The sequence below is a fragment of the Euwallacea fornicatus genome, chromosome 3 (genome assembly GCF_040115645.1).
Source record: "Euwallacea fornicatus isolate EFF26 chromosome 3, ASM4011564v1, whole genome shotgun sequence".
NCBI classification, from domain to species: domain Eukaryota; kingdom Metazoa; phylum Arthropoda; class Insecta; order Coleoptera; family Curculionidae; genus Euwallacea; species Euwallacea fornicatus.
The window spans coordinates 5,657,808-5,684,472 of NC_089543.1; the positions used below are offsets into that span (position 1 = coordinate 5,657,808).

Genomic DNA, 26,665 nt, shown 5'->3' on the forward strand with positions numbered 1-26,665 from the left:
TTTGGGGATTATTATATTTTAAAAAAATCATGTTCAAACCTTATCCGCCTTCCACCGATCCTGTTACAAGTTCATGCGATTTTCGATAATCTGCTACTATTTTAGCAAATTGCAATTTGGCGTTGTATACCGATATAAGATAATACGCTTTTCCGCCCGTAACATTCCATGATTATTTTATCACGATTGCGTTTTAGGTCATGGCTTTTCGAGTTTGAGCATTGGTTATTTGAAAAGTTGTTATGTCGGTAAAATTAGAAAAAATATTTGGTCAATTTTGTCGATTTTGCGCTGATATTTTTCGAGCGAACGACCAAAATTCAAAACTGCATATTCTTGAGCTCCAATTGACGCAACTTTAACGATCTAATTTAACTGATTTGATCAATTAGTACTCTTCTCCCTTAGAAACACTCCCAGAGGTCCTAATTGATTTGCTAGTTCAACAATTATATTTGCTTCAACTTCATTTCAATCCCTAATTATGTTTTAAAGAAACAACACTACAGTGCCCTCGTGGCAAACCCTTCCGAGTTCAGGGGTAATTTCGAGAACAATATGTAAACTGGGCCGGATTTAATTTTGAATAGTTCAAATTCACCTTAATTTCATTATGTTCAGAATTGGGTACGACGAAGAGACCCTGTTGATATATTTATTTTTGATGGAGCCATAACTGGCACATTCTGGATCGTGTTACAAAATAGGACTTTACTAATGGCACTCCTCAAAAAACAAATCTTCATTAAATCCTCATCGGCACGATGGTATGTGGGAAGAATGCGGATCGTACCTTTGTTTTGCGTTGCATTTCGATGTTTATCAAGTTTTTTTTCGATAGGGCAAAAAACCTTAGATATATCGACCGCAGGCACTAAACGCCGGAACAAAGGTCTTGAAGTGAATGTAGCCGCGATACCCCCCCGGTGGTGTCCCCTTCATCATTAAAATTAACATCGTTCAACGTTTTGCTGAAGGATGAAATGCAAAATATACTGGGCCCAAATAAGGTGCCCTTTGCCCCGCAACACTCCGTTGTGTAGGTACATGTAGAGTGAAATCCCGATCCTAACTCCGATGTTTGCATCCTCGTTTGTAGCGTGAGTAGCCTGACTAACTAATTATGTTTGTGTGGATCCTCAAACAGAAACTTCTCGAATTTCACTAATGTATAGACGAAATTATTATATTGAAACCAGGATATCTGATCAGCATTCATTAGAAACCCTTCAAGCTACTAATACGTGTTTGCCATAAGATATTCACACGCTAAAGATACTTTGCGCTATACACGTTGAAAGTTTATAAATTAAGTACAATTGTAGTGTTGTTGTTAAACAATGTCGAGAGACAAGGTTCCGAGAAAGATTCCCGAATTACTCTCTTTGTGGCTTTAAAAGATGATTTATGACCGGAGATGTTTTTGTAGATGTAACGGGTTCTGTGACCAACCAGAAAGATTATCACTTAACTTTATGTTCTAGAATAAATTGAATTATCCGGGACAGTGAATAAATAATCAGCTCAACCTTAATTATTTCACTTAATATTCAAAACGAAATAATCGTGTTACATGTTGCCTTAACGTTATTAATCACATTCGTGCCCCGAGTCTAAATAAAGATAGATGTTTCATAAGTTTTACCTCATCGTTAAATAATTTACGTCCAAGATGAATGTTTCTGAATAGTGATGCCTGATTCTTCGAGTTGGGTGTTGTTAGAACAACTGAAGCTTAAACTTTGTTGAATTGAATAAGAGTGGCTTGAATCTGGAGCACAATTTACGTATTTCTGAAACAAAATTTTCATAAACTTAGTAAAATCACAAAAATATTTCAGTAGGTTTCCCTTAAAAAAAAAAGAAATGTCCCCTTTCCTTTACGTCTCATCGGAATCAATGGAGCCGTGTGAGTCAGAACCTTTGAGATTATGACTCACATTTTTTAAACCTCGTCACTCGATTGGATACCACTTTGTTGAGTTCTCAAGAACTTTTATTTTTTAAAAAGAACTTTATTTATTTTAAACGATTACAAAATTCTTTTAGGTTCGTGAACTAACACCTAAGTCAACTCGTTAACTGCACTGCGTATTGGAGATTCCTGATTTTTATAATAATATGCTGATTCGGCGTCTGGCCTGATATTTGTTTTTGTCGCATATGATAACATACTCAGTTGATCTTCTAATGCGCTATAAGGGTAAACAGTCATATAACTATACCAACGAACCTTTATCTTCCGCTACCTGATAGAATTATTGTTTAAAACTCACATCTGTTAATAAATTTTTCCCATTGCACAACGTGGTGAATGAGATATAGCGGTCTTTATCTGGAAATGTGCACAAACAATTTTCAGTTTTCATTTTCACGTAAGGCACATAAAAATCTACAGCCATACACCATACGTATGTCGATAGAGCAGTGAAAAATCCTATTTATCGCACTTTAAATAATAGGATTCAGAAATAATTGAGGTTGTGAAAACAATTTAAAATTTAACAAGCTTCGGGTTTGTTCTGTCCGGCATTTTAAAAGGATTTTGCTTTCAATCCAATTAATATAAAAATTAAAACCAGAAGCACTGTGGGAAGGGACATTCCAGTGTTTATTGTAAATTAATTCATTTTATTGGAAATAATATTGTTTCATTTGGATTTAGTTCAATGAAAACTCAGATTGAAATATACATTTTTACGCATAAATCAATAAAATTTTTAGTTTTTGGCTTATGGGTGTAACGTTGAACTATAGGAGAGGCAATATCTAACCTGCTCCAAAATTACGAATCTATCAATTATGCTGACAACATGGATCTTGTAAACTATCATCGATTTATCAAATTTCTCCGGCACCTGTCTGCACAATGAAACATGGAGAGTAAACATTGAAGTTTCTCGGGTGTTTTCTCAACAAGGCAAATCTAGGGATTTAGATCAAGTTATAGGTACAACTAGGTCGATTGACGTCAGCGGGGATAGGGATTACATAGAAAGTGCAACTGAACGTGCATATAAATCGACTAAATACGACCTATTGGCTTTATTTACTAGTTGCGTTGCTTAGTCAGACAAGCTGCTATCCCGTGGTTAGATTGATCCAGGATTATTGATTATAAGCCCGCTTTATTATTCAAAGCAGGCATTCACTTTCGAATTCTTGCCTCTACGGCACTGGCTTTCTTTATTGCATTTTGTTTAGAGCGAATCTGCGTGAACTAATGATGTAACTTGAACCAGCGTGAGTTTCAGTTTTATTAACCATCGTTTTGAAATTTTCTTTTTCCACACGATTTTTCCTTGATTTAAGTTAAATTGTTCGGTGTTTTATGCAGGTTGTATGAAAATTCTCAGTGGAGCGAATATTTCAATAATTTGATTGTTACATTCAAGTAGCGAAGTCTCCGACGGTACTTGTCTCGCTGACGAGTCTGTTATTTATAAAAACGTTTCGAAAATCGGAACTGACATTCCCCATTTTAATGGATTCGGTGGAGACGTCCGTCACATATGATGGAGAAATGCACGTTACGCCACAGGGAGTACGCGACCCACGTACCTTTCAAAACCTATTTCAAACCGACTCCGCTTGATCGGTTCCCGCTTGCTTTGGCCCAGTTCATAACCCATTGCACTAAATATGTATTAAAAGTCCCATTTCTTTGGCCTACTTCCTCTCAAAACTAACATTTTATGATATGCCGTAAACACAATTTCTCGAAAACTATACGGAGATGCATATACTAAAAGACATTTTCCTGGCAAGTACTAATTAAGATTGCTATCGAATTAAGGCAAAGTGCATCCCATGCTTCTAGAACGTCTATGAGCTCGTGATAAATACCTAAAAGGCTTTTAAAGTAAATTGAATAGGTACTGCTGCTAATAGTTTAGGATTCTGGTATCTACATCGAGGCCATTATCAGTGAGGAAAATATTCCAGAGCCTCTTTCGGTTCCTTCGGGTAATGCGAATGGATTGGTGATGGTTTACCTGATTGTTAGCAAGAATATTTTGGGCTTAACTATATACATAGATCTCATTACGAAAGCGTGGTATAGCTGGCTAATATTTGTGCCCTTAAGATTGAACTAACTAAAATTGAAAATAAAACGACTGACCTGCTTAATGTAACAAGCGATATATTTCGTCTAATTAACAAAAAAAACTTTTAATTTCTTCTTTTGATTTAATAGGCACATTGCTCTCTAATTTAATACGACAGGATAAATCACAAAAGATTGTCAAAAGTATTAAAATTTGATGAGAAAATTAATAAGTACTCAGACAATATCTGAAATAATGGTTGTCCCTTCTCCCTTAGTCTTGTATAATAATCGAGAATAGCTTGATTTCCCTTGGGGACTTACACAATCTGGTTCGAAAACATCTGGATTATTATAGAGAATAAATGAGGTAAGACGAATCGATGCTAACGCTTTGCGTAATCTTAAATTAAATGCAGAATATCATGGCTATTAATGAGCAAAAAGAATTCGTGGAGTTTGTCACATTGCTGCCCTTTCCCTATAGAAAAATATAATAAAATAAGCGCAATCGTCTAATAATTTGCTAAATTATACTCCAATATAAACGCTTTAAATCATTTACGAGCCTTTAGCCCTACTGCAGGTCCTATTTCATAGTTCTCGCAGCAGTAGGAGCAAAGCGGGGATGCTCAGGTCCTGCGATCAGGCCTTTTTGCCGTTTAATTTTGGTCACCTAATTTTGGGATCCCTTGTATACACAAAAACTCCGATTATCGAGTAATTTCGCAATTTCTCGAGCGGCTTACTTGTTAGGTATAAAGCATTATGACCCTGATCTGGGCCTGTTTATCGTGTCGACGCAGCGTCGTCCGGCAAGACTTATCGCCCTTCCTATTAATACGATATTTTATCATTTTCTACGAATTTTAAATGTATTTGTTCAGTATTCTTTTTAACAAAACATTAAAACACACAAATTCGACTTGATAAAGGGAGTTTATTTAAAATTTTGCCGCGCTATAAAAAGATATGCATGCGTATTGTCTTATACGTCGTTTTAGACCTAAAGATTGATTCAGTCATTTTTAAATCAATGTCACGTGTGTTATAGAACAATAAAGTTTTATTTTTATCAACAACGATATCTCAAAGCTTAGCAACTAGATTTGAGGAAAAAGCAACACGATTTTTAACATTTAATATTATTAAAAAGATTTAAGGTATTTGATGAAGAACGTTGCATTTTAGGCCAATAAACATTGATATGGGTTCTAATTTGACATATACCAAAAGCGTCAAATATATTTGACGACTGTATAGGGTTAATATTTGCTACGTTTACACCGCATGGGCCAGTTTGGGCCAATGATCACACTCAGTGACGACCAAATTTGACATACATACGCACGTCTACGTCAGGCTTTTAATCCAATGCGGATCAAATTTTCACTAAAGTTCGACAGAGAACGGCCGTTTTCGTAGACGCGCATGAAATTTGGTACGGGAACCGCAACTGAAGTGTTTACACCATAAAAAAGATTTCATCTACCCCATTTCAACAAACAATTCACAATATGTCGTTATGCAACGTTCCGAACATTGAGCTTTTCACAACAACCTATCACTCATGGTTAAAGAGCACCTATACCGGGCGGCACAGAAATTTCGCCAAGTGATTAGTTCCGCTTGAGGAAAAGTCATGATTTTGAAATTTTCGAGATAAAAACATCGTCAGATAGGAAATTGGGCATTCATATATCTCCCATTTATTGGTGCTATGTCCTTTCCTAATATTTCAAAATTCTGCCTTTTTGTATGTCGGTAATCGTTTGACTACTAATCCCTGCGTCACCCGATATGATAGAATAAATTGAGTATTTCCAAACTATGTATACCTTAAGGATTAATAAACTCTTCATTTATACAACGAGGATTAGGTAAGTCTGACTTAAGACATATTTGGAAAACCTTTTTAGATTTTTTTAAAACTACGTTTTTAACAATAAACATTACACCTATGTTACAGTTACGTAATTTTCAATAGCTTTGATAACATTGAGATAATTGTTAAACACAGAAGAGTTACATTTATGTTTACACATGTGTTTTTGATAACGTATATTGTTACATGATATTGTTACATGATATTGGTGAGGATTTGCTAAAATGTTGGCTTTACCTTTGATTTTGGGATTTTTAGGAGAATTATTAAAAGAACAATATTTAAAATGGAAAAAATTTTATAACAATAAATTTAGATACGAATTTTTCATGTGTTCAGCCCTTTGTGTTCTGATTTGCTCTATTCCTTTGCACTTAATTCCTATTTAGAATAAATACGATAACGCGCTTAATTTTGGTATTTTTTGCAGTCTGGCGAGTGCGCAATTCGCTTCGGCTCTTAGATTTTTATGGCGCTATTTTGTAAGTAAATAATAAATCGTCTTTGCGTTTTTGTTTAAAAAATATTTAATCATTTTGATTTACCCACCTGCGTGTACGCTTAGCATGAAAATCATACCCATGAGAAATAGGCACAAAGGGTTTAAAAAACTTGTCGACCACAAGAATGTATGGTACACATGAAGTTTTTTCATCGCGATTGAATTTTAACAAGCAGTTTCTGAAAGAGTGTGTGAATGTGAAACTACAATATCGAGGGCATTATCCGTTTTCATGCAAATTTACAAAGTACGAAGTTTTAAATTGAAAATTGTTACATGTAATATATCTTTAATCTATTACTGCCTAGAAAAAAGTACAAATTTCACGAAATAATTTCACAATAACAATATGTTTTTAATTAACTATCAAATTAAAATTGACCTTCGGTACGAATTTATTACTGAGAGCAATAAATTGCTTTTAATAATAATTTACGAATTACGCACATTTTCAAGTTAATTAAAACGGATTTAAACATTTAGCAATAAACCCATAATCTTGGTATGATTTTAAGCGTTTCCACAGTACATACAGCGTATTTATGCGATGTATTATATCGTAACATCTGTATACAATTCTATTAGCCCTTCAACCTACCATGTGAAGCAACATTTCTACAATACTTCTGCCTCTTGACACCGTAATTTATCGAAAATTTCAGGGTCAAAAAATGTTTTTCCATGCGGGAAATTCTCAAGTGAAGTAATAATATATTTAATCACAGTTAATTGACATTAAGCAACTATACGTATCTTATACACTTACGACTATAAACAAATAATGGCAATATAGTAATTAAGTTTATAACACTCTCAGCATTTTGACTTGAGTTATTTCTTACAACTTAATCAGCGAATCAGAAAATTGTCATTTTGATATTTCCCTGTGTAAAGTTGTATTAAAAAATATGTCAATTTGTACTATTTCAGTTGATTGTCCTGCTTTAGAAGTAACGAATAAGACTGCTTCAGTAATGATACATAAGAATCATAGTGGGACGGCCCAGAGGGTAACGTGACAAAGCAGTTCTCTTCCTGCTCTGGGGTTTTTCATTACAAAAAAGGCATAGGTGCCACATTAATCTCGGCGATCCTTTTATATTCATCATAAAATATTCAATATCTGCATGGAACAAAACTACCCACACTGCAAAAATATATAAATTTTCATTTTTCTGCCTGCAATTCATTTCAATGGTACAAATTTGGCCTTATTGCCACAGCCAATGTTACTTGTAAAGATTAATTTATTTACGGATAGTAGCTACGACGACGCTTTGCCAGTCAATTTGGATCTAATAGAACGTGAACATCTTAAATTTTAAATCCGAAATCTTACAGGAAAGGACACTAAGAAACGTGCACATAAAGAGAATTATAGTAGTCGAATGTTTAGTGCCATTGGTATACTACTGATGCATCACAGACATACGAGTATCTATATCTACATTAAAGAATTCCAAAAAGATATAAAGACATGATTGGCAACAGCTAATTTGGAATTGCCTTACAATTTATGATAAATGTATAATACTGAAATTTTCTAAATATTGTCAATAATGGACATTTCAGATATTTTCCAATGCTTAAAACCACTTCTTTACCAGGGAGTTGGACCTCCTAAAATGTAAAAAAGAACACATATCATCACATAGATCGTCAACTTTATAACGAAAAGTAATAGTCAGTGTAGGAATCATTAAGTGACGTAGAAAGAAAGCAAATAGTTCTTAACTTTTACCAATGCTTGATTGTGATGTGAGCCGTGGCTGGCGGGGCTCGATTTTCAATGAAGCTGCATAGAGTTCATCGTCGTCCATCATCAGAGACGTGTCCAGTAGATAATTCGAGACACGAGTGACCAAATCAATTTTGTATGACGTTTGTTGGTACTGGCGAATTTCACGTATTATATGGGCAATCTGAAATTAAAATGTTGCGCCGCTGAACAGACCCACTAATTTCGCGCCAAAAAGTATTTTATTGGGTATAATAAGCTTAAGCCGCTCCTGCCTCTTCAAGTATGTAAGGAGCCTTAACTCTGGCTCAATTTGATTTTGCATGTACAAATTTCTTAAAACCACTTGCTCTAACAATTGTACGAGTTACAGAAATAACACTTGGACCGAGAGCTTTTTGCGTCATCAACTGCTAGCGCGGAATTACGTCCACGTGTGATACGTTAGGAAAAGCACAAGAAACGCTAGAATTCCATATTTCATTAACTTCTTGAACTTCAAACTAGATAACAACAGGATGACCCTCGCTGCATCCAATTTTATTGTAACAAATTCCTGCTGTCACTAATTGGTCATAATTGAACTTTTTTGTTGCAATAAATAACGCCTAAAAGAGGTAACTTACCATTCTCATTTTCGAAAAATTCAATAAATGCTCGTCCTCGTAATTGGGCGTGCTCTCCTCAATAAAAGAGAGATCTGTGAGGTAGACCCCGAGGTAAGGTATACAAGGTGGATCGCATTTGTGGACAGCGTCTCTCAGAGCCCTAAATCTCCCATCTGAAGAAACTATTTTTTGATGTTTTTCGATGGATTGCTTGGCCTAAACGTAATAATTTCCCTTCGAACGTCATTTTTCCTAAGTAGTAGATAATTTCCATACCGTTTTAGACACTTTCTCCCACGTATTTTTCAAGCGAAAAATGGCCGCATTAGTGAACGCAGAGCAAATTTGAAGAACTCCATTAAAATTGTGAAGACATCTGACTATATCGGCTACAGCTGCCCATTTTTCGATAGTCTCGGCCCTGGAAGCTATATCCGTTTTCTTGAGAATTTCTGACGCTATCAGCCGAGAGACGTCATTAAATCGCTTAGTCATCATGACGACATGAGGGGCCCTGATGTCTTTGTCAGATTTCATCCAGGCGTGTCCCATTAGTTCTCTATAAAAAAAAAATAACATTTTTAGCCAAAACACTGCATGCAAGATGTCCCAAATTGGTTGAGTTAGGTAGTTCTCAACCAAGCTCATTAAACGCATGAAAATTTACTGGAGTGCCATTTATTGTGGTTGCAAACTTCATTTGGCCAGATTTTCATATCTCTCCACATTTGTTAAATTATAATCGAAATTTAAAAAAAAAGTATTTTTGGACACCCTGTGCATTCCAATAACCTACTCTGGGGCGATCTGCATGAAAATCTGATGATCGATATAAGTGAGCTGCTCAGCAATTTCCAAGGCAGACAGGCTTTCAATTCGCTCCTTACTGGGTTCCTGAAATTTACATCATAAAAATTTTGGGAGAAATTCTTACAACATGAACAATTACCGGTGGAGGGCTGAGAAGTTTGATCAAGTCCACTACAGGTTTATCTTCCTCGTCCTGCTTTTCCAGCAGAAGCAACAGCTGAGCAGCTGATTTGCGTTCAGACGAAGTTAAGTTTGGATTGCAACGAATTTCATCCAGAAACTCTCTGGTTTGGTGCTTCAACTCCCTGTCGGCTTCAAAATCCTTTCCTTGTTTCGAAATCCAGTGCCTGCAAATGAAAACATTGAGCGCTTCGTAAGACATTTATACTGATTGAAAACCTTAAAACATTCAACACTCTCATGGTGGCGGCCGTAGAAATAATGTGTTCCAAGCACTTGGTTTTATCTTCATATATGCCTTGTTTTTGGTGGTACTGAACTGCTACTGGGTTATCAGCAGCACAAGTAGCTATGGCGAAAGCTGTACTGGCATAAGAGGAGCTGCTGCGTCTTTTTGCTTGCTTAATGCCACCCACAACAACCCCCGCTTTACTGGGCGATTTACTGACGGATTCGTGTTGGAAACTCGATCTGGCAGTGGTGGACCGGCTTGATAATTGTGGCTCTCGTCTTTCCCCTTCTTTTTGAGATCGTTGATAGAAGGTTTGGAAGAACTGAAAATTTGCAAATGTTCTTACAAAATTCGAGACTCCCAGGGTAAAATTTATCTTCCAGAACAAGCCCCCATTTCTCCCCCTCATCTTTTTCTTCAGTACCCCAATGTTTGTTCAAATTTGTTACCTCATTTGGTCAAGTATTTCTTACCCCTAAAAAAAATTGTGTTGAAGCATGAACGGAAGCAATAGAAGTCCTGGCAACGTCATCAGTTTTTCCCTCCAATCTTTCATCCAAATCCAAAGACTCATCGATTGGTTTATCTTCGGGATGAGTGTCACTCTCAAATGAAAGACTTTTTTCTCTATCGGCCCTTCTTTCCAATCTCGGAGATGAAATGTGCCTATATATGTTCTTCTTCTTCTCATCTTCTCCAGATTTCCTTCGTTCCTCACATATCTTTGCCACAGATCCCGCGTCAATAGAGGACCGACTCCGCTCTTCGACAGAACTGGAAGTTCTTTTTCGTTCATCCATTGGTAATGAAGGCCTTTTCCGCTCTTCTACTGTTAATGAAGGCTTCTTGCGCTCTTCTATGGATCTGCTTGATCTTCGTTCAGCAAATTCGGCCCGGCGCCGATCTTCTAGGCGAATTCGCTCCGGAGTTTCCGACCTGCGACGTTCAACTAAAGTCCTTCGAGCCTCCTCAGTTAAGACAGACTTCTTTCTTTCGGAAGTAACATCCGACTTCCTCCTGATTTCTTTAGCTGTGTCTGAGGATGGCTGGCTGTCAGATTTTCTTCTATCATCAGATTTCCTCCTTGCCACTTTTTTCTCTTCTAACAAGTCCCGTCGTCTTCTTTGTTCTACAGTTAGCTTGTCCACTGGCAGTTCCTGACCGCAGCTGCCGCAAGGATCCGGGCCAAGGTCTTGCAGAAATGAAAACCGAATTAAGCTAAGTAAGATTTTAATCCAGTAAATTTCACCTGTCAGTGTATCCGAGCTGCATGAAGCCTGAATCTTCGGAATTGCCAGAAGATTAGAGCCCCTTTCTTCTTCCTCCTCATAAGTTTCATCATATGAATTTACTTTAATAAAAATAGTTCTCGGAGCACTTCTCTTTCTCTCGGGAGTAGCTTGTGCACTCGAAGGTCGTCTACTTGATTCATCTTCATCTACAGCGAAAGAATTGTAGAATCTGGCAAATTTAGCTTTGTTGGTGATGGTCAGATGTTTGGTTGATATAAAGTCGTAGCGGAAATACACATTCTGTTTAAGTGGCCAATCGCATTTCGCTTTGAATTTCGTTTTCTTTCTTGATGATTCGCATCTGACTGGTAAAGCTAAATTTGTCCAGATTTAAAATTAGAAAAACAAGGTTTCTATAAATTCGGGGCCAGAACGTTGTTGTTGTTGTCGGATGCAATTTTATGCTTTTTAAAACAGAAAATTGCTGGCACAATTAATAAATTTTCGGTGCCCAGAAAGTTGCCTTCAAAGAGTCAATCGGCCACAATTTATAGAAACAGTCACGTATTCATGTTCTATGGTTTTAGAATGATATGACAGAGCCACAGGCATCTAGGCTCTACTATTGTAACAGGTGGCCACGTCAGTAAACTGTTGGACTAAAAGAAAAACATACAATTAAATTAATTCCACGAGGTTTATAAAAATATCAAAATGATTATTAAGACGAAATTTCCGGACTGTTAAAACAACTTGTAATCATCACTTTGAGATCGTAACGTAACGATCTGCTTTATCAACGTTCAAGTGTTTGCTTTGAAACGTCAGATCAGTATACTTAATTTAGCTTTTATACAAAACGAGTCCAAGAATTTACCGAAATTATGATGCGCAGTGTGTTCCATTACCGCAAGTCCATAACTCCACCACATCTCTAAAACAATAAGCGATTTTTGGAAAAATAATAAAAATGTGACGCAACTTGCTGAAACTCAATAGAAAACTAACTAAACTTCCCTTGGCCACTTATTACTACTTTCTCCTGCAATTTTAGAGCATGGCCGGCGACCTATGTTCATGGAACACCCTGTACAATGCAAAATAAATTTAAAAAAATTATATAGTTTTTATCATAAAAAAATGTTAATTCTACAATTGAAAGTGGCCACATCTAAAGGAAACAATCATATGGATGTTACTCCAAAAAATAAATAAACAAAATTTCTGCCACTGACAAAAAGGTGGGTATGAAAGTACACAAGCAGGGGTGCCTATTCCCATACAGAGCAAAATTGTTGTCAATTCAGGCACAAAATACAATTTTAACATATAGATATTATTCCAAACAACTTCCACCATATTTCTGCATGAGTTACACGTGCTATCAAATCAGTCAACTTCTAAATTGCATTGTCTTTACCCAATTTTTGTCAGATTTCACTGACTATAAAAAAAACGAATGTAAAAGTTTTTTTTTTTTTTTCATTGTTACGTGACATTTTGGTCCACAGACAATACTTACATTTCGACGTTAAAAAATTTCTAAATATTCTTTGCCCTTGCGAATCGTAACTACAAGACCGGTCTCTATCACTCGCCTCTGAGCAGTACCCCGAAACCGAGCTTGCGCCGCTGGTTCTCCTGAGTGGGAACTGCAACAAACTACTCCTCCTCCTATAATCCTCGTATATTTGCAGAGTGTTCTCTTCCTTGTTCTGCAAATACTCGTCTAGCGCCGTTCGTTCTTTCTCCTTCTCAACACTGGCATAGTAAACCCGCTTCAGGGCAGTCAACACTTTTAACCCATCGGTGTATACTTTGTACGTGAGCAAAAACGTATTTAAAAAATCGATAGAAAGAAACCGGAGATCTAAAACAATCAAAACGTGACATTTGGTGATAATTTTTCGAAAATATTTTCAAATATTACCTGTGATATAACAAGAAAGGAAGGTGATGAGCATGCAAGACATGGACGAAACACAAAAATGTCTTGGTATGATCGACTGCAAAAGATGAAAATTGAGTGAGAGGGAATCACGGCTTAGTGTCTGGTAGACCTGCGCGTCACTCGAGGCACTTAAAAATGTTATTTACAACTTAAATCACTCAGTGCATTAGGTTACATTTCATAGTACATGCAAGTGTGCACTTACCTCTATAGCAGTAGTGTTCATTGATGATCAAAGATTTTGATTCGAATCGTGACTCAGAAGCTTTTAGAATCTCAGTACAATTAAGAAACTCGAAATTATTCGTGGAATTCGGCAACTACTAACTAACGTTGGCACATACACCAGACTTGCGCATTCTCATGCGAATGTGCCCAGTTCTAATATATTTTTAAGTTTTGAAATGATCAATGGAAAATGACATCCATTGAGGACAAAGAAAGAGAAGTAGCGGAAAATCAAATTTTTCCCAGGAGTAAAGACCCGAGGGGGCAACTCCCACTTGGTGAGGGCTCATGAGGCTGTGCATGGAGGCCAGCAGCTCTAAAGGCTGTGAGGAAGGATCAATGTCAGTTTGTGTTCTCCGCCTTGGTCAGAACCCCTTCACGTTCAAAACAACATATTACAATATTAGTTTATGTAATACCATAGTCTGCTTAATTGCTAGTGATACTCGCACCTGGTTGCGCGCGTTGGGCTTTGAGCGCCGGCGCGGGAGATGCGCCCATCCACGGCACTCAGCCATCGCAGAAATATTAAATTTTGTTCTTTCTTAACATTTGTATTTCAAACCATTAGTATAAATTTGACGTGAAACTGGATGAGTGAATATTACTACTCTGAAATCAGGGCAACTACCGACGCACAGGTCTAAGCTACCTATAGGGACTATCATGCTGCGAATTCAACTACCGGTTATAACACAAATTAATTAAGTAAATTTATATTCTCAACTGTCAGGCAAATACATGAAGAAATTTACCGGTCAGTCTTTCCAATAGCCTGTCTGGAGTAGCATACCGAATTTGCGGTATTTTGCATGAATTTAACGTTTGAGAGAACTTTATGTCTGGTTCATCATGGAAGAGTTTTGGATCATTTCTTATATACTGGGGAAGATTTATCGAGCTGGTTTCGGCCATTATTGGCTTACAGATTTCACTAAATTGGGCGTTGTCAATACATCCAGCTATGTCTGATATCCAGGCTGCTTTCTCATTCACTGTAAGTGCCACGAAATATATTATAACCTGGAACCAGATAGAAATGTTTACTTCTTATAATAAGTATTTGCTGTAATTGTGTTTCCAGGAGTTCGGCCAGATTTGTATCGTATTTTTTATGTTTGAACGTGTCTCCATTGGTTGAACAGCAGTAAGTTTCCTAACGCATCAATAATTCGAAGAATGACATATCAAAATCGACCCAATCCAGAATTGCTGTTCGCCTCTGGGTTAGTCATGTAGACTGTTGTAGAGATTTATAAAAGTTGCCTTAACTTATCGATCTATCTACTCGCATACGCGGGTCTTACAACAGTTACTTGAATGCACACTGGTCGCACAGATAGCGCTAGCATTGCTGTATTGATCTGGATTCCACGTAGCTATGTTTAAAAGCAAACTCAAAAGTTTTCGTAGCAACTGTCTAAGGAAATTTCCAGATGGCGCAGCCATCCGGGTGGTGTATCCAGTCATCGTTCAATATCTTTCGGCTAAGATTATATTTCAAATTTTTGAGATGATTTAATTTAGGTTCTATTTCATCCATAACGATGTTACGGCTATCATGAATTATGCATAAAAGTGTACTATTAATGTTTTTTTTAACTCTTTTCACTGCCAATAACTTTTTCATAGTTTTGCCAGCGTCGTGCGCTTGAAGAGCTACCTAATGGGCATGTAGCTTATGATTAGTCAATGTGATTTTTTACCCTCATCCTCTGATCGTTCAGTGGTGTATTGCGATGGGATGGTCTGCACCACCTTTCATTGGCTTAATTTTAGACAAAAAAAAATATTTCATTTTAACCCGGTCTCCTGGCACTGCTTTGTATAATATATTGACACACAACAGATAAAAGTAATTAGCGGATACGCTCCGTTTTTTTTTTTTGTTTTTTTTTTTGATGGAAATAATGGGTTTATGACCATTTTCATTTACCTAGGGAATAACGCACCTCCCTCATTTTTTGGGCTATTTACAGCCGGATCGACTAGGTGACAGAATTCCAATGCTACGGTAGCATTTTTAGTTATTTTATACTGGAGCTGATTAAATTTAATTTGGCACCACCGAAGCCAAAACAGCATTATGGCAACCGTAAGGTTTAGTTTATTAACTTAAACAACCCGAGCTCACCTCATACGTCTACCATGATGGCCTATTTTGCCATTACGGACTGCTTCGCTACTCTACGTAATTATGTAATAAAATATTCACATATCTGCAAATGGTTTATACATATTTTATCAGTTCGTCAGAAAATCTAGTCCTCGAAAATCCCACTCTCGTCAAGTACTTAGAAATAGAATAACCGTTACGAAAGTACAGAAATGAAATTCAAAAGTGATGTGTGACCTCATTCAAATAAAAGTCCTCTCTATTTCGTTATTTAACCAAATCTCTCGAAAAGTTTCATTTTATTGCTAGCAAAGACAAGACAATACGACCGCAAATCCTGGGCTGACGTTTCCTATTTCCCTCTAGTACCCATTTAAAGATGTTTTAGTTCATCCTTTTACATTAGAAACTCGATAAAGGACCCCCATAAAAGGTTTTTACAAGTCTTGTCTGCTCTCTGATATCGTTCGCCTATTCTCGCACTCCGGGAAATGGAAATTTTTGAGATTATTATTGAGATAATTTCAGGGACATTATTGGAAAAGTGGAATGAATTTAGTCGTGTAATAATGTCTGATAGAAAAGTCAAAAGCTTACCGGGGTCTCCAAAGCTTTGTTGTCTACTACGATTTTAAAATCCCGTCCTTGGTAGGAAGTGTTTTGTTCCGTAGTGACCGAAGAGGTGGACCCGAAGGGCCTTTCTGAAACGTATGGATATCTTGAAATATGTGTCTATCGCGGCCTGAAATCATCGAACCTATTGTAGTCTCCTCATTTGGCTCCTCGATCAATATGGCGTCACTCATTGGTATTTTCCCGATAATCGGAACCAAGTGTAAGTTACCGTCACTACCTCTGATGGAAAAAAAAGCAAGTTCGGAAAAATGTTTGTAAAAATCCGAGCAGCCCGAACATACCTCGTGGTAATGATTAAATGGTAACTGAAAAGGAAACACTGTCGCACGACTTCTTTGTCAGCGCGACTGGAAGTCTTAAAGCCCTTAAACGTGACCCTTTCTTTTTGCTTCTCGGTGGGGATTTGTATCAGAGTTCCTTGTCTAACAAAAACTTGCTTCACATCCAGCAATATATCGCACCCCTCGACGATCATCCTTTCAACGGCTAAATTCTTGCGGAGATTCTCGGTTTCTGATACCTTAAATTTGATTAAATTGGAAAAATGGAGATACAAATACATGAAATTCAATGTAACGTACCTCATCGTGCATTTGTTTAGATAAATTTTCGAGCTGCACTTGAGCCGCTTCCAAGCTTTTTCGTTCCACATGCTCAAATGGGGTGTGGGCCAGTAATTCGTGAAGCGTGATTATGTATCTCGGTATCTACGAGAGTACAGTGTGATTAAGCCGAAAGTAATTTTCATGCTGAAGTCTCGTTGTTAGAGGGCACATTTTACGTACAATGGCGTCTATGTGGATCGACAAAATTACCACATATTGACGCCGGATAAATGGCAATGAAGTTATTTTTGGCATTTCATCGCGCTCTATTTGAAAACGCCCGAATAGGGCTTTAGCTCAAACATCATTTCGGGCCCGGTTTAGAGACTACAGAGCAAATTTAAAAATTGAACGTTTTCCATAAAAGTTTCGTCATTTCATCAAGATCGCCATATATTTAAAACCAATTTCGAACGCACCGCGTGCATAATTTCTGCAAATGGTCGAATTACGACCAAATACTAATTAGTATTTATAGCCAATTAGGCGTTATCGGCGGCTATAACTGTTTATGTTACTGGCCCAATAACAGTATGCGATCTTCGGTGAAATTTCCCTCGCACATTGTAACGCATTCGCACTAATTACGTTGTGAATAAAATGAATGTAAACCTTTCACTGTCCTGTTAAAGGCATTAAGCCGATTTGCGAAAGCTTAGCGAGGAAAACTGGGTAAATCAAGCGTTAAAATCCCCATACTGCTCTATACGAACGGAAAACACGAGAACGTCCTCATAATGTATCAAATATTGATATTGTGTCATGTTGATTGATTGGAACGAAGTGATACAGAGGCAGGACACTTTTTACTGAATCCCCTTCACAGTTGTCAAGCCACAGCGGAATGATGAATAAAAAAATATTTAGGGTATAAATTTATCGACGTTTTTCACTTCACGTAATGAAAGATTAGAACAATAACTGGTGAAGCTGAAAGAAGCGACGAAAGCAGAAAATACGCTGCAGTCCAACGCTCATTCGTTTAAAGTGCGAACATCATCGACAGTTATTCTTAACAATACGATCGTTTTCGCGATATTGACGGAATTCACTGCCGAAGAACAATTCTATAATTTCTCCTGCAGTAACGGGAATTTTTGATTAATTCACGCAGGAATGCCAACAATATCCTGGCGGCAATAACACTGTGTTTCTTTATATTCAGATCAAAAACATTCCCGAAGGGCGACATATCTTTTCGATTTGAAATTGGAATAGACGCATGTCCCCAAGTTTGAGTCTGTTATTGTGAGTAGACCCCATCAATTGTTACGGACGGTTTCGGGGTTCGGAAAAATTCAATTTGCCTGTTGTAAGGAGAATCGGAATTTTGCCAAACCGAGAAAGTGACTTCGGCCAATCGCAACAACACTAAAAATATTTCTCGGGGAACAAAACCTCATGGAATTGCTTTCTGATATTTCGGCCGCAGCTGCGGTGGACATTGTCCGAGGCGATGACGTAGTGGTCGGAGCGACAGTTCCGTGCGTCTCGACGCTGACCGAAACCAGCCGCGATCTCCTCAAGGCGAAATTCAAAATATCGAATAGTTTTCGCCCACGATTCTTGGCGGCTAATTGGCTCGACCGCCCTGTATGTTGCGATTGTGGTTTTGGCTCAGCAGCCGCATTTTATGAATAAAATAATAAAGGTGTGCCGTAGTTACTAAATTTGGCACGGGGGAGAAGGTACGGGAAAAATTATATTATAATAATTACGACTAACCTTAGAGTTTATACAGGCCGTTTCGAAACGTGCGTGGGAAAATGAAGAGTGTGATTCTTCGGCTCATTATAAGAAAAAAAGTTCCTATCAATGTATGCCTGAAAAGGCACGGTTTTCAAGGTAGGGGGTGTAAAAAACAGTTTTTTTTTTCATTTTTTTACGATATCTCCTAATCGTTTGAAACAGAGAGTTCCGACTTTGTACACCCAATATCATTAACACTAATTACGTTTTAAGCGCTACTTCGATTTTTTCCACACGCCAGAGGCGGAAATTTTTGGGTTGCGTGAGATTTTTTTTGCCCCTAAATTTTACGTATCCCGCAATACGCTCCGCGACGCCCCGGAAAAATTTCACGCATCCTTAAAATCTCCGCCTCTCATTTTCCCACGTGCCCCTCATTTTCCGGCACGTGTTCTGAAACACCCTGTGTATAACGGAAATTCGAACGTATCGAAATTTACTTGTTTTGTGGATCCTGATTGGGGTGCGTATAGGCTCGACAAAAAATCGGTTACAGAATTTGTAATTAAATTGTTTAGGAAACAAAATTGCAATGCACTTTCTAGTTCGGAAGCGGAACTAATAGCCCTTTGTGCGGCCGTCAGACGGAATGTTTTTTTGTAAAAAGAGTTATTGCACGGTATGGAAATGAATATAAATTAATTAAAGGTTTTGAGGACAATCAAAGACGTGTTGAGTTAATTAAGAGCTTTGAGAATAACGAGAAGCTACAGCATGCTCCGTTAAAACAACATTTCATTCGCGAACAATTGATGAAGAGATGATTTTGGGCTGCATGAGGACAAAATCGGAAGTGCGTGCCCCCTTTACATTCCACATGCGCCAGTGCCGCGCCCCCCACCATCAGGAGACGTTCGGATAAATACACGAAACTCTCCAGTTTCCGCTTCAGTCAGCGTCGAGCGGCATCGAAGATTGTCTCGATCACATCGCCGAAAACGAGTGAATTCGTCCCTCGGATGCCCGGAAAACATTTCCAGATGGAGAAGTACTTATTCCAGAAACGATCGGAAAATCTTACCTGATGCATGGGATATGTCAGGAAAGTTTCCAGAGATCTTCCGTTACACATCGGCTTAGACTCCAGCCGTTTCAAAGTAGCAGCAAACGGCTGGTGTTGTTTGCACTCAGTCAAGACTTGTAATGAATAATGGTGATTTCTTACGTACTCTTGATAAATATTCAACATCGGCAGCAGCATCGAGAATAAATCCCCTGGAAATGTCAATTATTTCACAGCTGTGCAATTCTGGTGGTAATTTAAACCTAATTTGCAAGTAATTTGTTATTCATTTTCAATCTACTCCTGTTTTGTTATCATTGGCAGCATTCGAAATAGTCGAGAGTCCAATTTCCTGCATTAACAGGCCGTGTTAAATTTAATTCGAAATTTAAATTCACGACGTAATTACATTTTTCTTTTTTTTTCAAGACTCTGATAGATTCTATTAATTCTATTTGGCTACATTCTCTATTTATGTGCTTCGTGAATTATGCAGTTATATTTACCTAATACCAGCGTCGGCCAGCTTTCCAGTCTGGCAGTAAGTCCTTTCAAGAAAATTTGATGAAGGAAAAAAACCGTTTCGCTGTTCAAAAAGATGGAATTAACATCGTCGTGGGTGCACGGCGGTTTCTTCGACGAAGCAGCCATTTTGAAAGGCCTCAGAAAACAAGTTATCAATACTTCCATTTGCTGAATGTACTCTTCCTCCGCCTCCACAAGTTGGAAGACCACGTTGTTTCGTTTTCTTAATCGTTCAGCATGGGGGCTTTTGATGTATTGTTCCACGATTTGCTTCCATTTTCGGCGACACAACCAACCTCGGAAGAAACTTTGCACTTTTCTCAGCTTGGCCAGTTTCTCCTCGTCTCCCTGTAGATCCTCGTAGATACAGCACAAGCAAGAACTATCTTCGACGTTCATGCACGTGTGAATCATGTTGTTGGGGAACCGTTCGACATTTCGTTGTCTTTTTAGCGAAGCCAACTAAAATATCGATAGTAACTGCTAATACCAATCAACCTCACCGAACCAGGCACATCTCGTTTTAATTAATAGACCAGTGTATACCTCCTCCCTCAGGAACCTCATCTCGGCATACAAATCTTCACAATGCAACGAAAACTGCCATTTAGCTGTTTGCTCGGCTTCAACAACCTGGATAATGTGCAAATGTTTCGCAGTGACTTTCTGCATTTCCAAATGTTGTTTACTAAAGCTGTAAATGAAATATAGTGTAAAATTGGTCCATCAAAATGGTTAAAAGGCATGCGGTTCACGGTTAATTAAATGATTATGTGTTTCATAACCAAACCACATGGCCCGGAAAATAGCAGTCGAAATACAAGGCCTTGTTGTTTGGCATTTAATCCCGGCAGGATCGAAATTACAGGTTACCATGATAATCCGAAAATGTTTTTAGTCCCTGGACAAGAGCATGCGAACGGAAAAGAATCAAAAGTGTGAACCGATAATGGGAAATTCTTGTTATCTATGTAGTTTCCGGATTTCGAGAAGGAAGCTGGATAAGAGTTTTTTTGTGATTATTTCAGCTTCGAATATAACGAACTTCTTATTATTTTAAAAATTAATATCGCTGGATACAAGTGGGTGTAAACGTGTATCGCAATGGGGCTAATAAATTGCATCGGATGCATACAGAGTACCGCTACTACGGAGGTGAAGCAGATTCGTTAACGTTCATCCTCAGCTTGGTCTGAATAAGGGATTATTATTAATCCTACTAATCTCGCATGAAGCAAGAAGGAAGCTTTAGACCTTTGGGAATCAAAGCGACACTTTAACAGTAGTGCAGAAATTACACATCGCATACCCCAACTGTGATAAATACTTTTTTCCATTACTTGTTTTTGTTCTTTTTTTTTCTTTCCCTACGATGCAAAATTGTTTCAAACCGGCACATAACAGTATTTTCACTGCGCTGCTTTTAAAGTTATGTCCCCTGTGACGGTGGATCTATCCACCATCAAGCTATACAGGTGGACCGGCTGTTAGTAGCCAAACATGTGCGTCGAAACAACATTTTGCTCTTAAACTCCCGGACTAACATCATTTACTCGGTAATATAGTCCCGTCTAAAATACAGCCCGCGCATTTTGCGCCACAGGCAAAGCCCGCCATACCCACAACCGAACATATTTCGGATAATATTGTCATAACCATCATTTTTTATTATGATCCGCAGTAGACTAGAAAATTATGAAAATTTGGTAAGACAAAAGGAGTTTTATCTGCCGCTCTAAACGAAAAGGTGGCGATTTTACCGCCCCGAAGGGGTCATGTGTGAAGGAAGAGAGTGTCAATGATATAGGGGAAAAGAAGCTAAAGGGGCATCGTTAATAACTTTTGTATCACGCTTGCGTTGTCCGAATTCTATTTTCTCTATCTCACTTGAACCGACCCCAAAGACAGGACTGAGGAAGTAATTGCTGACTACACAAGCCAAGTTGTCAACCTCCTCGACCCTCCTAGACCCGCTCGATTCAGACTTGGACTTGGGAAGTATTTAGGAGAATTCTGGACTCACTCTTATGGTAATACGGGCTGACACGTGTGCGCATATGTGCTAATTAGTTGTCCACTCTTTCCAATCAGGTGTCCAATACGATTTTTTCCCATCGGTTTCCGCTCTGAATTCCATTGTGAGTTGCAATTGATTCACGTAATGGATCTGTGGGAATTCGCAAATATCCGATTTAAATGACGATGTAACTATGGGATTTCTTATCTTTATTTCCAGAGAAATGGCTGAATGGATTGCGTGGCTGGTTGTTGGGGAGGGAGTTGTGTCACGGCTGAAAATCTGAACGTTCTCCCTATTTAAGAGAAAAATATGAGGAATACACGTAACGATCTCCTCTATCTTATTCCGAACCTGAAAGCCATTCGAAGCAAAAGTTCAATGAAATTCTGAAGTCGCTTGGAATGCCGCACAAGATGTAGCCATAATTTGACGTCAACACTACGTTAAATCTTTGGTTTTCATTTTGGTGTCTTTATAGTCCATAAATTAGAATTCTTCGGGGGCATATTTAATCAAATCTAAACCCCCCGGATTAAAAGTTAACTCAATACGACTAGAACAAAACGGTGCAAAATATTCAAGGCATTTTCAGCGTATTCGCAATTCCGTTCGTTAAACAAGTTTAGAGCGTTGAGCTAGGCAGTAAAGGGAACATCAGTAGCATAAGTTATTGGATCTGTAAAGGCTAAAAAGAGGTTCAACACCACGAAATGTTTCGCTAGCGAGACAAAGTAGAACGGAAATCTCGTCGTTTATTCTTGAGCTTTTAGCTCCATTTCTATCGAGTTTCCGCTCCTAATAATATCGCGCACAGAAATCAAGCACACGTGTACGTAAAAGAATTCAACAAATGTTTTTCGTAAATTGCGTTCATACTACTTTTCAGGTCGCTACAAAGAAATATTTCAGTCTTACGGTTTATCTCCTGTTTTCAATTTGAATTACCCAAAGGTCACTACATAAGCTCACGTAATACGATTTTTGTACGTACAGCTAGAACGAGCTTTCTGTTATTTCCCTACTAAACGAGTTCGGTTATATGAGTACAAGTTCTTTGCCCTTTATAGTGTTTTCCAGGACTTTTTCCCCCAAGCCTAAGGCTGGGCAACTGAGCGTTTGATAATGGCGTGCTTACCCATCTCGTAAGTTTTTTCAAGCATTATAATTACCCTCATACGGCGGCGGGCACACATGCCTTGGTGCCACCTGCGTGTAATTTAATGCTTGAAATTGTTGCATTTCTCGTGTATTCAGATTTGCCACATGCAGTCGTGGAAAACTGCAGAGCAACTTTTGAAAAATTAATGTAATTGGAGCTTTAATAATTATAAATATGTAGGTATGGGGTCAATATGAAGCCAATGTATGCCCGAATACTTCTACAAAAAAAAGTCATAAATTTTTATCTTTTTGTGGAATTTTGTATTAACAATAATATTTTTTGGTGGAGAAAAGCTTATCAAATTATAGCAAATATTTACCGTAAGATTCATCAAAACGACAATTTACATTAAACAAATTTCATATTTTAGACAACATCCATTGTTGTTAATTGCAGCATCGCATCCTTTTGTCATTGTCAATTTTGTCAGGATGACTAGTTTCATGCTTATTCATGTGTTTTTTTAAATCAGTGAACTGTTCGTCTTGACTCCTATAGGTCCTATATCTGATCTTCCGATCTAAGATTTCCCAGAGGTTCTCAATGGCATTTAGATCGGGGAAATGCGAAGGCCATTCCAAAATGTGTATTCCCCCTCTCCTGAATCATCCTTTCGTATATTTTAACGTCTGTTTTGTATCGTTCTCCTGTTGAAAAACGCGTTTTAAGAGCATAAGATCGTCCGCATATGGCATCATTTGATTCTCTAAGATTTTCTTATATTGAAATCTATTCATATGGCCGTCTGTTTAATTGCATGGGCCAACACCACAGCCGGAAAAACAACCCTATACCATTACCGACCCATCTCCGTGGTTCGCTGTAAGACAGGTGTATTGTGAATGGAGTCCCATTTTTAGGACGCCTCACGTAGGTGTTACCGTCACTGTTAAATTACCAAAACTTGTATTCGCCGCTCCAGATCACTTTTTCCCAGTCCTGCTCTGTCCAATTAAAATGTTGTCACGCAAAAATTTCTTTTAGATAAAAAAGGTTTTTTGGCTGGTCTTCTTCCATATGACTTGCCTTCAAGTGACCTGTTTCTTGCTGCTCTAGATGTTACTTCAACACTGAGCTCATCAGAAATACGGCCCTTAATTTTGTTTGATCCTAGAAATGGTTCATTCTTCGTAATTTTTAAAATTTGTTCATCTTGGTAACGATTGGTTTTCCCGGGTCAGCCAAACGTCCTTTTTGCATCAGTATTCCTGGACAATCGATATTGTCGGATAATTCGACAAACGATGGATATGTTTAAATTAAATGTTTTAACAATATTTGCTTGTTTTTAGCCACTTCTATCTATATTAACAACACGTTCTTTCATTTCCACTGATAAATGTTTGCCTCGAAGCATTTTGACCAACGACATATCACGAATTAAATAAATTTGAAGGTAAATATTTGCTACAATTTGATAAGTTGCTCTACTTTTTTCCATCAAAAAATATTGTTAATATTTGATGGAAAAAAAATAAAATTCCACAAAAAAATTGTCATTTTTTTGTAGAAGTATTCGGGCATACACTGGCCACATATTGAACCTATACCTACATATTTATAACTATTAAAACTCTAATTATATTAGTTTTGTATATTATTTTATGTACAAGATCATACAATAGAGGCGAAACTCTTAGAGCAAGACATTGAAACAAACTTACTCGGCAATTTTAGTCCAATAAAAATCATGTTTAACAACGCAATGCACCATCAAGACAGATTTTCTATCGATGTAAATGGGGCGGAATAGAAGGGAATGACGAAAGGGCACGTGGATATCCTGTGACAGGTTCGTCCAAAGTCCACACATAGTAATGGTTTGTCATATATTGCTGGGGCATGAACGCAGCTATACATCGACTTTACCACAAACTGGGTGAGACTGGTCCATTTCAATTAAAACCGGACAATGGAAGACCAAAACCCAAGAATGCCGAATACCATCACAGGTTGGGATCTTGGTGTAGTTTTAACTGAATTTTTCCCTTTTTAATTATTGTCCGAAGCTTATCGATTCGGAGGCTAAAATCGAGTTCAGATGCTCATATAAAAATCGTGCCCTTGATTTACACTGAAGAGGCCTCTTAACTCTCTGACGACAGTGTTTGCGTGGCCCTAGTAAAGGATGCCAGTGATAAGTGTTCCTTGAATCCCCGAAGACTAAAAAGCTGACTAGAAGCCCCACGTGCTCGCAATTTTCACTTATCCCGATTTTCGTCTGCATCCATCGACTCCCTCCTTTTCTAAGTCCGTCACAGTGCTTTGCACCCTCCAGGCTTCCTTTCTGTAAATCAATCTTGTTAACTCAACTCGTGCCCGTAGTTTATATTCCGCATTCCTGTACTTTTTTCATTACGTGTCCGTAGTTTCGATTTTACGTGCCCTCAATTCCCATTTTACCTGCAATTCTCGCCCCAGGAGTTAGTTTTCACGATTTTATTTTGTACCTGCTGACCACTATATCTATGTTATATTGAGTTCCGCATGAATTCGTTAAAAATCGAAAGAAATGTGTTTTTACTAACCTACTGGAACATGTTAAATACTATTTTTAAGGGAGCGAACCGGAATTGAGCGTTAGAGGTTGCAGCGAAGTGCAGTTCTGCGCCCGGACTGAGGCGCCGTTTCTCTTAGCAAAACATGCGCGCGCTGCGCGTTTAACCCGGGCTTCTCAAGACGGTCAATTGACTCTTTGAAGTCAAACTTAATAGTCCCATTACAATTTCCGAAATTCTTTGGTTACGTGGGTCAGATTTACCCAGACAAGAACCGCAAAGGGACGGCCTCAAAGTACTAGTGTGTCGTTTCTATGGCTGTTTCCGACTGTTTCCTCCTTTAATCCCAATATTAAGCGAGGATATAACGCGCCACCTAATAAACCGCAAATAATTGAACTCTCGCACAGTTCTAATTGAGCTGTCCGATGGTCACTTCAAGGAAATTAATGCTCCGAAAGAACTACTTCGATTTTATTTTCAGATGATACCACAGACGACGATGTGGTGAAATCGAGGTTTCTGTGCCAATGGCAACTCACCTGCATTGGGATCAATATATAATATATCAATATATTTAGGGGAAAATGACAAACACTCGGAGGTTTTGGGCAAAATAGCCCATCGCGTGAGCCGGTCTAACCTGTGGAAAACTCACCAATCTTCTACTTTGAAGTGCAAAACTTTTCCCTCAACGGAAATAGGGGAATTTGAGATGAGGCAAAGGGTGAACGAATTACAGAGAATGTAACATCGCTCAAGGTCCTTATTATATTTGATTATATGGATGTGTTCAACATCAAAGGGATCAAAGTATACATCGGATTTTAAATAAATCAAATTTTCTTCTCCATTCAGAGCAAAACTGCATGAAAAATACTGCTTCAAAATGCGAAACGTATTGGAAACCGATTAGCTTTCATTCTAACCGAACAGA

General features: G+C 38.0%; 1 protein-coding gene across 1 annotated transcript in view; it reads right to left on the reverse strand.

Annotated features, from left to right (window-relative positions):
- Positions 1-5,096: 5,096 nt before the first annotated feature.
- LOC136350423 (ras-specific guanine nucleotide-releasing factor 2-like) overlaps positions 5,097-26,665 on the reverse strand; it is a 48,276-nt gene continuing 26,707 nt past the window's right edge. Inside the window, exons 6-23 of the mRNA XM_066302082.1 lie at positions 20,595-20,742; positions 20,030-20,510; positions 19,542-19,735; positions 16,748-16,873; positions 16,448-16,686; positions 16,288-16,385; positions 16,128-16,231; positions 14,170-14,437; positions 12,758-13,105; positions 11,253-11,609; positions 10,477-11,195; positions 9,991-10,325; positions 9,731-9,938; positions 9,578-9,675; positions 9,058-9,340; positions 8,800-8,997; positions 8,177-8,357; positions 5,097-8,055 (exon numbers count right to left, since the gene is read on the reverse strand). Coding sequence (XP_066158179.1) covers positions 8,036-8,055; positions 8,177-8,357; positions 8,800-8,997; positions 9,058-9,340; positions 9,578-9,675; positions 9,731-9,938; positions 9,991-10,325; positions 10,477-11,195; positions 11,253-11,609; positions 12,758-13,105; positions 14,170-14,437; positions 16,128-16,231; positions 16,288-16,385; positions 16,448-16,686; positions 16,748-16,873; positions 19,542-19,735; positions 20,030-20,510; positions 20,595-20,742 — 4,405 coding nt within the window. The 3' untranslated portion in view covers positions 5,097-8,035. The remainder of the gene's footprint in view (positions 8,056-8,176; positions 8,358-8,799; positions 8,998-9,057; positions 9,341-9,577; positions 9,676-9,730; positions 9,939-9,990; positions 10,326-10,476; positions 11,196-11,252; positions 11,610-12,757; positions 13,106-14,169; positions 14,438-16,127; positions 16,232-16,287; positions 16,386-16,447; positions 16,687-16,747; positions 16,874-19,541; positions 19,736-20,029; positions 20,511-20,594; positions 20,743-26,665) is intronic.